The following is a 14,453-nucleotide window of genomic DNA, read 5'->3' as shown; positions in this document are numbered from 1 at the left end:
CTGTCTGTCTGCCTTGCGACAGCAATAGAAGTCATGGGATTTGTTTTTGTTTTTTTAAAGACAAGCATGATTATCAAAGTTACTAGCATGTTGATTGAGTCTAATGGGATTTGGAGCTTGGGTCATCTGAACATCCTGTCAATGAAAGTCTATGGGCATTTTTTGGGTTTTTAATTTTAATTTTTAGGAAAACCGTAACTCAAACCAGTCCGAAAAGATATAGCACACCGAGTCAGAACAGTATGAAGGTCTGTGCCGAGTTTAGAGTATGTAGCTTGAACGGTCTAGGAGGAGATAGTGTCCAAAAATTTACCGGCCAGAAAAATAATAAGAAGAAGAAGAATAATAATAAGTTTAAATACAATAACAGTAAGTTGGCTTTTGCAAGCCAACTTAATGAGTTGGTTTCCATTCATTATATTGCTCTCTTTGTATAGTTTTATATCTGGTCATCTTGCCATAAATAGCAGTCCTGGTTGGCTTCCTGCCTATGGTTGGCAATGCTGTATCATGCCTATGAAAACTATCTACAGCATTGTTACCCAACATACCTTCCGCTGCATGTGGCTCAGTGTTGTCAGTAAAGGAAGAGGCTGGCCACTCCCATATGTTACTGCGTCATGGTCAGCCCTTCTCCACCCTTCCAACTGACAGTGCTAGAGGGATTGGTTATAGTGTGTAGCAGATACTGGAAGTGGCATTCCACCATTGCTTCTCCCACCCACTGTCTCAGCCATAAGTACACTGCAAAAACAAGACAGTGGTCACGTGACCTCCTACAAAGTCATCTAACAAAGATGTTTTGAGGTGACCTTAAAGCCTGGACTTCCGCTGTAAGCACCCCTTGTGGTATTATAGTATTTCCCCTATTGCCGGACAGTTTGTAATGTGGAAACTACGTATATTTTATTTATTCATTTTGAAGGTCAAAGTGACCCTCTACATCAGGGGTCTTCAAACTATGGCCCTCCAGTTGTTCGGGAACTACAATTCCCATCATGCCTAGTCATGTCTGTGAATGTCAAGTGCCTCATGGGATGTGTAGTTCCACAACAGCTGGAGGGCCGTAGTTTGAGGATCCCTGCTCTACATTATCAGTAAAATGTAAAATAAAAGTATATGCTCCTAGAGGCAGATGGCAATGTTTACTGTAGGCAAAAATCCACTTTTCTCTGAAAGTCTGTATTGCAAAGCTCAATTACCCCTGTAATATCAGTCACTTGTAGTGATTCCACAGCCCTCCCTGCAACTTCCTAACTCCTTCTCCTTCCATTCTCTCTAACCACCATAATAGAAATGGAGTATGCACTGGGTGGTGGAGAGGAAGAGCCTCAGATTGTCATTTATATATTATAAAGGATTGACTGCATAACTGGAATGTAGAAAACCTATACTGCCACCCCTCTGAAAAGTGATCTATGGTGGGTCGCTTTTCAGAGTGTGTTTGACAGTCGGTGAGGATGCGATATGTTGCCTCCTTGCCACTTGCTTTAACCCTCAAAATGCTGACCTACAATGTTGCAACTGTGTGCATTGCACTTGATTGCAGGGTGGTTGCAGCACAGAACTGTTCACTTCAATGTGTTATGTTTGGCAGTGGTACCACCTGCTGAAATTTAGATGTAATTTAATTTTTGTTCCGTAGCAAAGTATAACAGCAATTACACATGTACAGCCCTAAACAGTTGCATGCCCTAGAACAGGGTTTCTCAATTAGGGTTCCCCCAGGGGTTGCTAGCGGCTCCTTGAGCGATGAGCAATTTCCGCTTCACAGATAAGTTCCCACTGACACCATTGATAATTTTTAGCTGTTTGTAAGGGGGTTATTTTTCCCAATGACCACAAGTGTAATGAGCATTATTTTCACTAACCATCACACTAATGTATCATGAGTTGTAGATCTAGTCATTTTTAGCAGGGGTTTCCTGAGACTGTCAGGCTATTTGTAGGGTTCCTCTGTGTTGAAAAGGTTGAGAAAGACTGGCCTAGAGTGATCGAGGGTTGGTCAAATTGTGGCTCAACTGTCTGTTAAGATCTATCTGGAATGGTATTGTGGATATTTGTTCCTCTCATTATATGGGAGTGCCCGGAAGGGAAAACAGGGACAGCCAGGGCACCATGTAAGGAAATAGATACAAGCTTGCTCAGGAGACCAGTATATGTGGCTGCAAATTGTGTAGCTTGGGGAATGGCAACCCATTTTGTAACTGATTATACTTTCAGGGGCAGGAGAATAAAGCATAAAAGGATTTTATTTAGTTTAGAGCAGTGGTCTTCAAACTGTGGCCCTGGGCCCCTTGTGCCTTTGATTGCCTTTATCCAGCCCTTGAGGCACTAGACCTGCCACTGATACAAGGCATTATTCCCCCCACTGACACCAGCGAGGCAGCACCATTCCCCCACTGATACCAGTGATGCGGAGCCACTCCCCCCCCCCCCCTCATTCCTACTGGTGCCAATTATGGAGCACTATTCCTTACCCTGATACCAACAATGGGGCACAATTCTTCCAACTGATACCAATGATGGGGCATTTGCTACTATCACTGGCCAAAGTCTGGCCCCCTCAATGTCTGATGGACAGTAAACTGCTCCTTTGTTTGGGAAGTTTGGAGATCTCTAGTTTAAAGCAAAAATAGTACTTAAAATCAGCCAAAGAGTTCCACAATAGCCACCCCAATATCTGATTGAAAACTTTGAAGATCATGTGCCCTGTTATAAATATTTTACCACAGTATATAAGGAAAGTGATCCAGATCGGTTAAAGCAATAGAATTCTTGGTGCTGCGTGTAAACAATAAGTTTCTTTAAAATCAAATTAACTTTTTGAAGGAATGAAACTTTAATGAAATTGGTCAAATAAATCAAAATGGATAAAAACTATGTTAAATGTCCTTGTTTTCTCATTTTTCTGTAAATCAGATTAATTTTAAAATCCAGGTTTGAAGAAAAATTTAATTAGTTCTGTAAATAGGTTTGTTTGTATGCAATTTTTTCATTTACAAACACATAAATCCATGAAACTCCATTTACTGAAATTAGATAAGTTCTTTGAAGCATTTGTTATTTATTGCTAAGCTTTTTTTTCCTGAAGATAATTTGTTTGTTTAAATGTAAAGTATAGTAGTGTTGGATCAATTTTATAGTATTTGTTGTGTATGTTTTTTTATTGTTCATATATATATATATATATATATACATATATATATATATATAGAGTATCTCACAAAAGTGAGTACACCCCTCCTATTTTTGTAAATATCTTACTATATCTTTTCATGTGACAACACTGAAGAAATGACACTTTGCTACAATGTAAAGTAGTGAGTGTACAGCTTGTATAACAGTGTAAATTTGCTGTCCCCTCAAAATAACTCAACACACAGCCATTAATTGTCTAAACCTCTGGCAACCAAAGTGAGTACACCCCTAAGTAGAAATGTCCAAATTGGGCCCAAAGTGTCAATATTTTGTGTGGCCACCATTTTTTTCCAGCACTGCCTTAACCCTCTTCGGCATGGAGTTCAGCAGAGCTTCACAGAATGCCACTGGAGTCCTCTTCCATTCCTCCATGATGACATCACAGAGCTGGTGGATGTTAGAGATCTTGCGCCCCTCACCTTTCATTTGAGGATGGCTCACAGATGCTCAATAGGGTTTTGGTCTGGAGACATGCTTGGCCAGTCCATCACCTTTACCCTAAGCTTCTATAGCAAGTCAGTGGTCCTCTTGGAGGTGTGTTTGGGGTCGTTATCATGTTGGAATTCTGCCCTGTGGCCCAGTATCCGAAGGGAGGCGATCATGCTCTGCTTCAGTATGTCACAGTACATGTTGGCATTCATGGATCCCTCAATGAACTGTAGCTCCCCAGTGTGGGCAGCACTCATGCAGCCCCAGACCATGACACTCCCACCACCATACTTGACTGTAGGCAAGACAAACTTGTCTTTGTACTCTCTACCTGGTTGCCACCACACACGCTTGACACCATCTGAACCAAATAAGTTTATCATGGTCTCAGACCACAGGACATGGTTCCAGTAATCCATGTCCTTAGTCTGTTTGTCTTCAGCAAACTGTTTGCAGGCTTTCTTTTGCATCATCTTTAGAAGAGGCTTTCTTCTGGAATGACAGCCATGCAGACCAATTTGATGCAGCGTGCAGCATATGGTCAGAGCACTGACAGGCAGACCCCACACCCCTTCAACCTCTGCAGCAATGCTGGCAGCACTCATACATCTATTTCCCAAAGACAACCTCTGGATATGACGCTCAGCACGTGCACTCAACTTCTTTGGTTGACCATGGTGAGGCCTGTTCTGAGTGGAACCTGTCCTGTTAAACCACTGTATGGTCTTGCCCGTCATGCTGCAGCTCAGTTTCAGGGTCTTGGCAATATTCTTATAGCCTAGGCCATCTTTATCTACATCAAAAATTCTTTTTTTTCAGATCCTCAGAAAGTTCTTTGCTATGAGGTGCCATATTGAACTTCCAGTGACCAGTATGAAAGAGTGAGAGCGATAACACCAAATTTAACACACCTGCTCCCCATTAACACTGAGACCTTTTAACACTAACGAGTCACATGACACCGGGGAGGGAAAATTTCTAAATAGGCCCAATTTGGGCACCTTCACCTAGTGAGTGAATGTGTACTCACTTTTGTTGCCAGCAGTTTAAACATTAATGGCTGTGTGTTGAGTTGTTTTGAGGGAAAGGCAAATTTACACTGTTATATAAGCTATACACTCTTACATTGTAGCAAAGTATAATTTCTTCAGTGTTGTCACATGAAAAATAAATTAAAATATTTACACAAATGTGAGGGGTGTACTCACTTTTGTAAAAGAAACTGTGTGTGTGTGTGTGTATATATGTATATATATATATATATATATATATATATACCGTATATAGTAATATACACTCAATATTTAGAGAGTATACACGTATTATATTACATTTACTACATGACAAAGGTTTCCCAGTGTACTGTTGCATATCTAAAGAGACAGCATAGCACATTGCTTTGATGCTTGGTGTGTCTAATTGAAACTTGAGTCATTGATGGGTTCACTGCAATGAGTCAATAACATGTGTAAATTGGTAAAGCTCTGTACAACAGATCTATAAGCAACATCTTTTTTTAAACAACTGTTAAAAAAATAAATCTGAAAAAAACCACTTAAGAACCAGAAGGTTTTACCCCCTAATGACCAGGCCATTTTTTGCGATATGGCACTGTGTTATTTTAACTAACAATTGCGCAGTCATGCAACGCTGTACCCAAATAAAATTGATGCCCTTTTTTTTCTGCAAGAGCTTTCTTTTGGTGGTATTTGATCACCTCTGGGATTTTTATTTTTTGCGCTATGAACAAAAAAAGAGCGACAATTCTGGAAAAAAAAATACAATATTTTTACTTTCTGCTATAAAACATTCCCAATAAAACTTTATTTTAAAAATCGATTTTTTCATCAATTTAGGCCAGTATGTATTCTGCTACATATTTTTATTTATTTTTTTTACTAGTAATGGCGGCGATACACACCCTAATGGTGCCCTTACACTAGATGAAAAATTGTTCAAAAATCTGTCATTTGGACAGTTCGTTCGTTTTTCGTCCAGTTAAAGGGCACATATAGAAAATTGGTTGTGATGTTTTTGAGCCAAAAAATTGAAGGAAGAGTTTGGAAAACTTCTGCCGAACGGATGATAAATTGAAAGGTTAATGTGTTTCTTCCCCATTAAAATTTGAACTGTTGGTACTGCGTATATGTCACCCAGAAGCAAAAAAACGAATGAGAAACTCCTTCATTTATGTCCATTGAACGATTTATTGTTCGCAATTCAGTCAGTACATGATGGCAATATTGTTTGCTCTCCCGACTGTGTGTTTATTTTTTCTAAAAAAGTTAGAACATTTTTTCGACTGGTGTATGGCTAGCATTAGGTAGGAAGTGTGTTACTTATTGTTACCAGGTAAAAATAAAGAAAAACAATCAAAAAAAAAAAAGAATACAAATTGAGCCACCACATTTAAAGATTGGTAATCTGCAGTACATTACATTTTTGTTTTTGGATTTAATACTGCTTTAACTGTCAAACAAATGTTTTAAACTAAAATCATGTTTTCTTTGCTGGCTTGAATAAGCACATAGGGAAGAAAAACCAGGGCTGCACAAGTGCTACAGTGTTGTATTTAGCATACCAGGCCTCAGGTTAGGTACTAGGGTATTAGATTATCACTTACTGTATATTTTTTGTTTTTATTATATAAGGATTGTCATCTTCCTAGGGTCTCAGAACGATCACAAATATCAACCATCAACCTAGAAAAATAGCATACTGACCTTTGGGATCTCACCTATACATGCAATAGAATAGTGGTTCTCAACCTATGTGAGACCAGGGCCTAGTAAAGTCTTTTGAAAAGCTTTCATACCCCAACATATGATAGATATGATTATGTAGATAGATAGAATTGTAATATGTTGAAAATGACAGCTGGATTCAAACTGATTGCTAAGGATCTTTATTTCATATTACCTTTCCTGCATTTTCCTTTCCTGGATTTTTTATCAACAATACACCAAGACTATATATTTTTTTATGTACACAGTTGGGTACAAAGCCTTCCACTTTTAAGAAATCCTACAAGAGAGAGATATGGATGGACTGTGGTATTCATGCAAGAGAATGGATCGGACCAGCTTTTTGCCAGTGGTTTGTAAAGGAGGTGACATATTAATGAATGTTTAATACAAACATATGCTGAACATTCTTCTTTTATTTAAAAAAGTAAAAGGCACACTGCATTCAGTATAAATACTCTTCACTTAAATGGAGTCAAAGCAGAAACCACTCAACTAATGAAAAGCTCTAATTTTCACCCTGGCATTCATCTTTTGTACCTGGCTACCCCACTGGCAAACAAAAAGATTTTCTCTTACCCTTAAAACCAAGTAGGTCAGTATATCAAAACCGATTTATGTATGACCTAGTCTGAGCTTACTGAATCCTTGTCATATTTGGGAACAAGAAAAGGAGGTTGCACAGCAAAGAGTCATGCTTCAAGAGGCTACAGACCCTCCTGCAAAAGTGTAGCAGACCAAATGATTCCCCAACAGTCATAAAGGGCATTAATCCACCTTGTGTACACCAATTACCTTTGAAAACCAGTTTGAAAATGTCAGGGAATGTGAACCAGGCAGAGACATAAAATGCAGTTACACCTTCAAGGTAATAGTAAAATAACAAAAATCAGGAATGTAATTAACAACAGAAGCCAGGGTAAGGAAGCCAAAACAGATAATTAGACTAGCCAGGCTCAGGGAGCCAGGATTTAGCATAGTCAGAAGTCAAAGATCAGGAACCAGAAGAAATGTCAGCCAGGCAAAGTAAAACAGGACCACAGCAGAGAGACACACAGGATATGTTGACCAAGGCAAAGGCCTGAAGCAATGAGCCAGGCAGTTTAAATAGCCAAAAGGGGCTGGCTATAGGCTGGACTAATGAGGCAGGTAATGGTAACCAGGTAAGTCAGTGTGGAAACAATGAGTGGCTGGTAGCCAAAACACTGCTAAAAGCCCAGCCCAGACAGAAAACCAAGATATTGCCTTATAAAAGCAGCAGTGACATCATGATTGTGTTAGATATAGGCTGTGCATAGAGCAGAGCTGTGGGAGGGGCCCAGAAGGCTCCACCCACTACAGTCTGCATGCAGTAAACCACAGCAGGGGGCAGTTACAAGACCAGTCATCCTTCAAGAGAGAGTAGCAGTGACTGGTCTTTATTATGAGAAGCTCCTGCAAAGAAGCAAAATTTCACACTGGATTATGGCACAGATCTGGAAGAAATAGACAAAGCACACCAAGATTTAAAGAAAAATACACATGATTTTTTTTAATTTAGACAATATTTACTTATCCCGGAGTCTAGCTTTAATAATATCACATATTCACAGACTGAGATTTTTTGTTCCCTGAATTTACTATCTTATTTTAGATTAATTACAGGAGTACTTGAATTTGCTGTTAATCCATTTGTAATTTCTTACACAGGCCATTAATACCTATAAGAGTGATCGTGTTATGAAGAAAATTCTTGACTTTCTCTACATATATGTGATGCCAGTGTTTAACCCTGATGGGTATCGTTACAGCTGGACCCACGTATGTATCCATAATGTTGTGAGCTGCCTTACAGGTGTTATTAGCTTGTTCTAAAGGGAACCTGAGAGTTTAGAAATCAGAAAGCTGCTGCTGACTAGAAGGTATAGACTTTGCTGCTATCATTATTTGCCTTCATTACCTAGTAAGCCACTGATCTGGAAAACGCATGTGAGACAAGAATTTAGATTTCTTGGCTGCATATTTAATCCATGTCAGTAATTTACCAGTAGTGAAGCCAGGATCAGGATGACAGCTCACTTGTCTTCACCTTTATATATAAGCAATGGCAGCTCCAATATTCCTATTGTTGAAGTCTTACACTAACCCAAAATTCTTTTTTTTTTTAAGTTTAGGATACAGTGAAGAAGGGTCTGGTCCCCTTTAGGGCTTTATTCCTTTCCATAGCCCCAGTGCAAGGCCTCTCCTCATCCCTTGTCCTTTAGCGACAACCAGGTCTTCCCTGTAAGCTGAACCTTTTGGTTCCTGTCACTGCTAATTCCCCTAATTTATATGGAGAATTCACAGATTGCTGGTGATAGCACAATAATGGTGTCACATAGGAACATAAGAATGAATAGAGAATAACATATATGGGCATCAAACAGCAATAAAGAACTGGGAGGGGTTGAAACATGGCTTTATATAATTCAGAAATTAAAATATGTTTTTGTAGAATATTATTCAAAGACAAAGATTTTATATCATGACAAAGAGGGACACAATTAATCTGATCACTCTTCATAACATTCTGGAATATATGCAAGTTGCCATTATAAAAACTAGGGCAGCAGACTTTGTGAAAAATAAAATTGTAATTCTCAAAACCTTTGGCCACAGCTGTAGAAAATAATGTAATCTTTGGATTTAGGGTTGAATATATCATGTTGTATGGAACATGTACAGAACTGAGTATGTACTGTATTCAGTAAAGTGGCAAGAGACACTACGGAAGGCATTTTGACCAGCATTGAGGAGGTGTTATTTTGCCTGCTCACTGTCTGATTTAACCCTCTAACTAACTAGCCTACTGCACCACAATCACATACATTCCACACAGTTTTGGGTATTTTTGGGGTTGCCCCTTAGACCTGGCCTGGTCTTGTTCAGTACTGGTAACTCTTGCCTAATGTGACATAGTGTTTAATTTTTGCTAGGCCTGCAAAGCATAGCATCGTAGTAATGGCATGTGTACAGCCCTGAACAGCTGCTTGCCAAGGTTCAGACAGGCGGTTGGGAGTGGCCAAACTCAAGGCCAACAGTCTGTTTACTGCCCCCTAGCCTCATGTGTGAACGAAGTATTGATGCCCAAGCCAGCTCCCAAAGTTCACATTCTATTGCCCCTGTCCTCAACACCCCTTTCTCTACACATTTTGTTTTTCAAATATAAAGTATTCATAACTTATTTCCAAGTGTCTTCTATCCAGGCACATAACAAGCAGGGTCATTCCTCTTTCCTCCAACATCAGTGGTTTGCAGTTCTCAATGCTGTATGGATAAGGTTCACATTGTGATATACAAGCTCTATTTTATGCAGTATTCTACTGCGAGCCTAGGCTACATGATGATACATCTTCAGGGGATATATCAACAATAGCCTTAAGGCCCCTTTCACATAGGCGGACCGATCGGGTCTGCCTGTCAGTTTTTCAGGGCGGACCTGATCAGACCACCCATTGCCCTCTATAGAGAGGGAGATGTCAACAGACCTGTGTCCGTTGACACCCACCTACATCCATTCCGATCATATCCACTAAAAACAGACAAATGGGGATCCGTTCCCCATCTGCCTGGCGGAATGGATCGAATGACAGTCGGATGGAAACAGACAGGCCGTCCACTTCCATCCAACCACTCATAGAAGAAAGCAGGCTGTCATCAGCGAAGTGGACACAGACCTGTCATCTGCCTCCTCAGCGGGGATCAGCAGAGATATTGCTGCATTTGTAATTTTCAAAATCCAATATAAATTAAAAAAAAAAGCACTTGTGGGTTTAATTAATTATATTTTTTGTATAAATAACCGTAAAGGGGGCATGACAGGGGGTGTGTCCTTGCTAAAAGGTGTCCCTCATTCAAAAAGTACGGAGGTATGTACATGTATACCCTGCTTAAGCTCATAGGAGGTATTTGAATGACTACTAGGAAGAGAACCAGAAACAGAGGACAAAGAGAGTGAAGAATGAGTAATGCTTTGTAAATTGAAAAATACCTACATTAGGGATGGGCTCAGTAGTGTACGGATCCTAGTCCCAACCCACCTGAGCAATTACGCCATGAAGTTGTAACTACACAGCGCCAATCATAAGCAGCCTGGTCAGGACGTGTGTATGTGCAGCTGCGGGCCAGGAAATGCCTCAATGCCTATGACTGGCGGTGTGCAGTGACGGCTTCCTGGCGGGATTGCTCAGGTGGGTTGGCAGTAGGATCTGAACACACCTGAGCCCATACCTAATCTACATGTGTATGGCGCAGGTTCATTTTCAGTGATAACAGTCACCAGGAATAGTAGATAGAGTGGGACAGGTCTTCTAATCCCTCTGCATGCTATCTAAAACGAATAAAAGAGTTTTGTAAATAATACCACATAATACCAATATGGGGTAAACTGTTACAGTTGCAGAGCAGCTACAGAAGTATGTTTAATCACTGACCTGACAATGCAAAAGAAATGAAAAAAGTTCACTAACTCACTTTCTTACATTATTGCCGCAAGTAGCTGCCAAGTTAATCATAATTGTCCATGTTACTTGCTATGTTTTATTCCTAAATGTATCAAGCTCAGTTATTCTATAGTATATTTATATCAAACAAGCATTATCAGAAGCAATCCTTCAAAGGTCCTGGCCCAGATATGGAATGACATCACTATGCGGCATCTGTGACACCTTGGGTGGTAAAGCACATTGGGAGTTGTCACAAAGGTTCCTGCGGGTGGAGGTTCCTTGAAGACCCCAGATCATAAGAAGAGTCATTGAAAGCTTTGTCAAGCATAAAAAATAATCTGCCAATGCCCCCAGATAAGCCAGTGGGAGACAGGAGAGGTGGTGGTATGATCTCATCCAGACCGCAAAAACAGGTTTGGCTGTTCCCCCTGCATTAGGCAGTTACAGCTGCCACAATACCAAACACTGATGAGTCTTGCCTCACACTTGTCAAGATGTGCGTATCATGTGCTTTATCAGCTTAATTACATGAGAAATCTGACAGTGCCCATAATTGGACTGTTATGCCAGGGTGATAAAAAGAATTCCCCCATGCCAACAACGAAAATATGTATTTTTAGCTCTGAATCCCTTTTTTAAGTCATTTATTCATCCTGTATGTATTGCCACCAATTATCACTCATTACTTTTAACTGACGTTGTCACCATGCCAGATACCAGCCCCCGGGAATTACTGCTGCAAGCTTCATTAACTCTATAAATGAGGTCAATTCTGCAAAAATGTATTACCATGGAGCTTCTCTTCGTTCATGAGATGCTTGTACGAATACTGTGGTTCATGTTTGCAATGTGTGATAAATATACAGTATGCTATAGTATATCAGTGCCAGATACATTTAAGGAAGATAAAAACGCAATTATTAAAAACTCAAATAAGATTTAACATATTAATGTAATTGCAAAAGTAATTTCAATCTTTTTAAATCTGCAGATTTCATTAAAATAATAGAGGTTATCCTGCCCATGAAGGGCTTTCATTAGGCACTTCCTGTTACAGAGTGCTAACACTCTATCTTCCAATTGCTTTTCCACATTGGCACATACTCAGTAGGTGGCCTTGTTGATGTTGATTGTGCAGACATATTTTGCTCTTGTCACCATCAGAAAGCCCATCCTAAGCATTGATATACAGTCACTACTGAAGCAAGTGAGTAGAGACATGGCTGCAGAGAGACTACAGGAGATTAAGAGCACTGAGATGCAAAAAAAGAATGGAAAAAAGGTGCAAACAGTACTTTATGAAACAAAAAAAAAGACAATTGTTTATAATACACAGTACTTAGCTAACTGAATGTCATCCAGTTAGGGTTTACTTCCCCTTAGACCGAGTTTACATACACAGTATCTCACAAAAGTGAGTACACCCCTCACATTTTTGTAAATATGTTATTCTATATTTTCATGTGACAATGCTGAATAGATGAAACTTTGCTGCAATGTAAAGTAGTGAGTGTACAGCTTGTATAACAGAGTAAATTTGCTGTCCCCTAAAAATAACTCAACACACAGCCATTAATGTCTAAAAGACTGCCAACAAAAGTGAGTACACCCCTAAATGAAAATGTCCAAATTAGCAATTTTCCCTCCCCGGTGTCATGTGACTCGTTAGTGTTTCAGGGTCTCAGGTTTGAATGGGAAGCAGGTGTGTTAAATTTGGTGTTATCGCCTTCACTCTCTCATACTAGTCACTGGAAGTTCAACATGGATCTGAAAAAAGAATTGTTGCTCTGTATAAAGATGGCCCAGGCTATAAGAAGATTGCCAAGACCCTGAAACTGAGCTGCAGCATGGTGGCCAAGACTATACAGCAGTTTAACAGGACAGGTTCCACTCAGAACAGGCTTCACCATGGTAGACCAAAGAAGTTGAGTGCACGTGCTCAGTGTCATATCCAGAGGTTGTCTTTGGGAAATAGACATATGAGTGCTGTCAGCATTGCTGCAAAGGTTGAAGGGGTGGAGGGTCAGCCTGTCAGTGCTCAGACCATATGCCGCACACTGCATCAAATGGGTCTGCATGGCTGTCGTCCCAGAAGGAAGTCTCTTCTAAAGATGATGCACAAGAAAGCCTGCAAACAGTTTGCTGAAGACAAGCAGACTAAGGACATGGTTTACTGGAACCATGTCCTGTGGTCTGATGAGACCAAGATAAACTTATTTGGTTCAAACGGTGTCAGGGCCATCTTACAGAATGGGCATGCTGGGCAGTTGCCGGGGGGCCCCACCTGCCCAGCGACCCAGCCCCAGCCAAGCATTAGTCCTGATTCCTGCGTGCATCCCGCCACCGAATTTAGCAGGTGGCAAGCGCCTGTCAGCCCTGTGATGCTGTCAGGCCACTTTGGCCATGGAGGGGGAGCCCACAACTGCAGGAATGCCTGTCCGTCTCGATGGGAACAGGCACACACAGGACAGTTGAGTCTGACTCCCGTCCGTGTGTGTTCACCGGACCCAGCCGCCAAACTTGGAAACTGTCATTAGCCTGGCACTGCTGTACTAATAAATATCGCCTTATCGATAATTTGCATTTTTATTCTCGTGGGTAATTGTGTAGGCAGGGCCCCAGTGCACTGCATTGCCCGGGCCCTTTAATGCTCTTAAGATGGCACTGAATGGTGTCAAGCATGTGTGGTGGCAAGCAGGTGAGCTGTACAAGGACAAGTGTGTCTTGCCTACAGTCAAGTATGGTGGTGGGAGTGTCATGGTCTGGGGTTGAGTGAGTGCTGCTGGCACTGGGTGGGCTACAGTTCATTGAGGGAACCATGAATGCCAACATGTATTTAGCAGAGGTGGGGGACTCGAGTCACATGACTTGACTTAAGTCAGACTTAAGTCACCAGTTTGAGGACTTGAGACTTGCTTGACTAAAATGAATAAAAGACTCGACTTGACTTTGACTTGGTATTCATGACTTGAGACTTGACTTTGACTTGGTATTCATGACTTGAGACTTGACTTTGACTTGAGACATATGACTCGAAATGACTTTACTTTTTTAAGTTATTAAATACTTGCATTTTCTCAAGATGTGTTAAAGCAAAATGAATGTGCCTGTTATGTGTCTGACACCACAGTCACTTAAAACACCTCACTGTGTTCTGATGTTTAGGACACTGGCTGTTTAACAATGGAAATACTTAACATGTTTTTAGTGACTGTGGTGTTGAAACATGACCGGACGAAGGATTTTTAGCTGTTTGGGCATTCAAAGTGTTTCTTTTATATGCCAAGAAAAAAGCACTAAGCAGTTTTGTTAATGTTGAAAATAAAACAAAACCTTTCCTGACCACTGACTTTTAACTGATTTAAAGGTGAAAATTGGGGTAGATCAGTATTTTGACTTGATTTGTGACTTGACCAAAATAAATGACTTGACTTGCTTAACTTCTAGCAGGGACTCGACTTGACTTGCTTGCTTTTCGCCACAGTAACTTGGGACTTGTTTGAGACTTGAAGGTTAAGACTTGAGACTTGCTTGTGCTTGTGCTTGTGCACATGTGTGACTTACTCCCATGTCTGGTATTTAGACATACTGAAGCAGAGCATGATCCCCTCCCTTC

At 40.5% G+C, this 14,453-nt stretch overlaps 1 protein-coding gene across 1 annotated transcript in view; it reads left to right on the top strand.

Moving 5' to 3' along the window:
- Positions 1–14,453, top strand: part of CPA6 (carboxypeptidase A6) — a 192,544-nt gene that overhangs the window by 158,688 nt on the left and 19,403 nt on the right. The window contains exons 6-7 of the mRNA XM_082259328.1: positions 6,623–6,739; positions 8,064–8,174. Coding sequence (XP_082115454.1) covers positions 6,623–6,739; positions 8,064–8,174 — 228 coding nt within the window. The remainder of the gene's footprint in view (positions 1–6,622; positions 6,740–8,063; positions 8,175–14,453) is intronic.

Source organism: Pelophylax lessonae (genome assembly GCF_965119305.1).
Source record: "Pelophylax lessonae genome assembly, chromosome: 5".
In the NCBI taxonomy this organism is placed as follows: Eukaryota; Metazoa; Chordata; class Amphibia; order Anura; family Ranidae; genus Pelophylax; species Pelophylax lessonae.
This window is presented reverse-complemented; position numbering and strand designations above follow the sequence as displayed.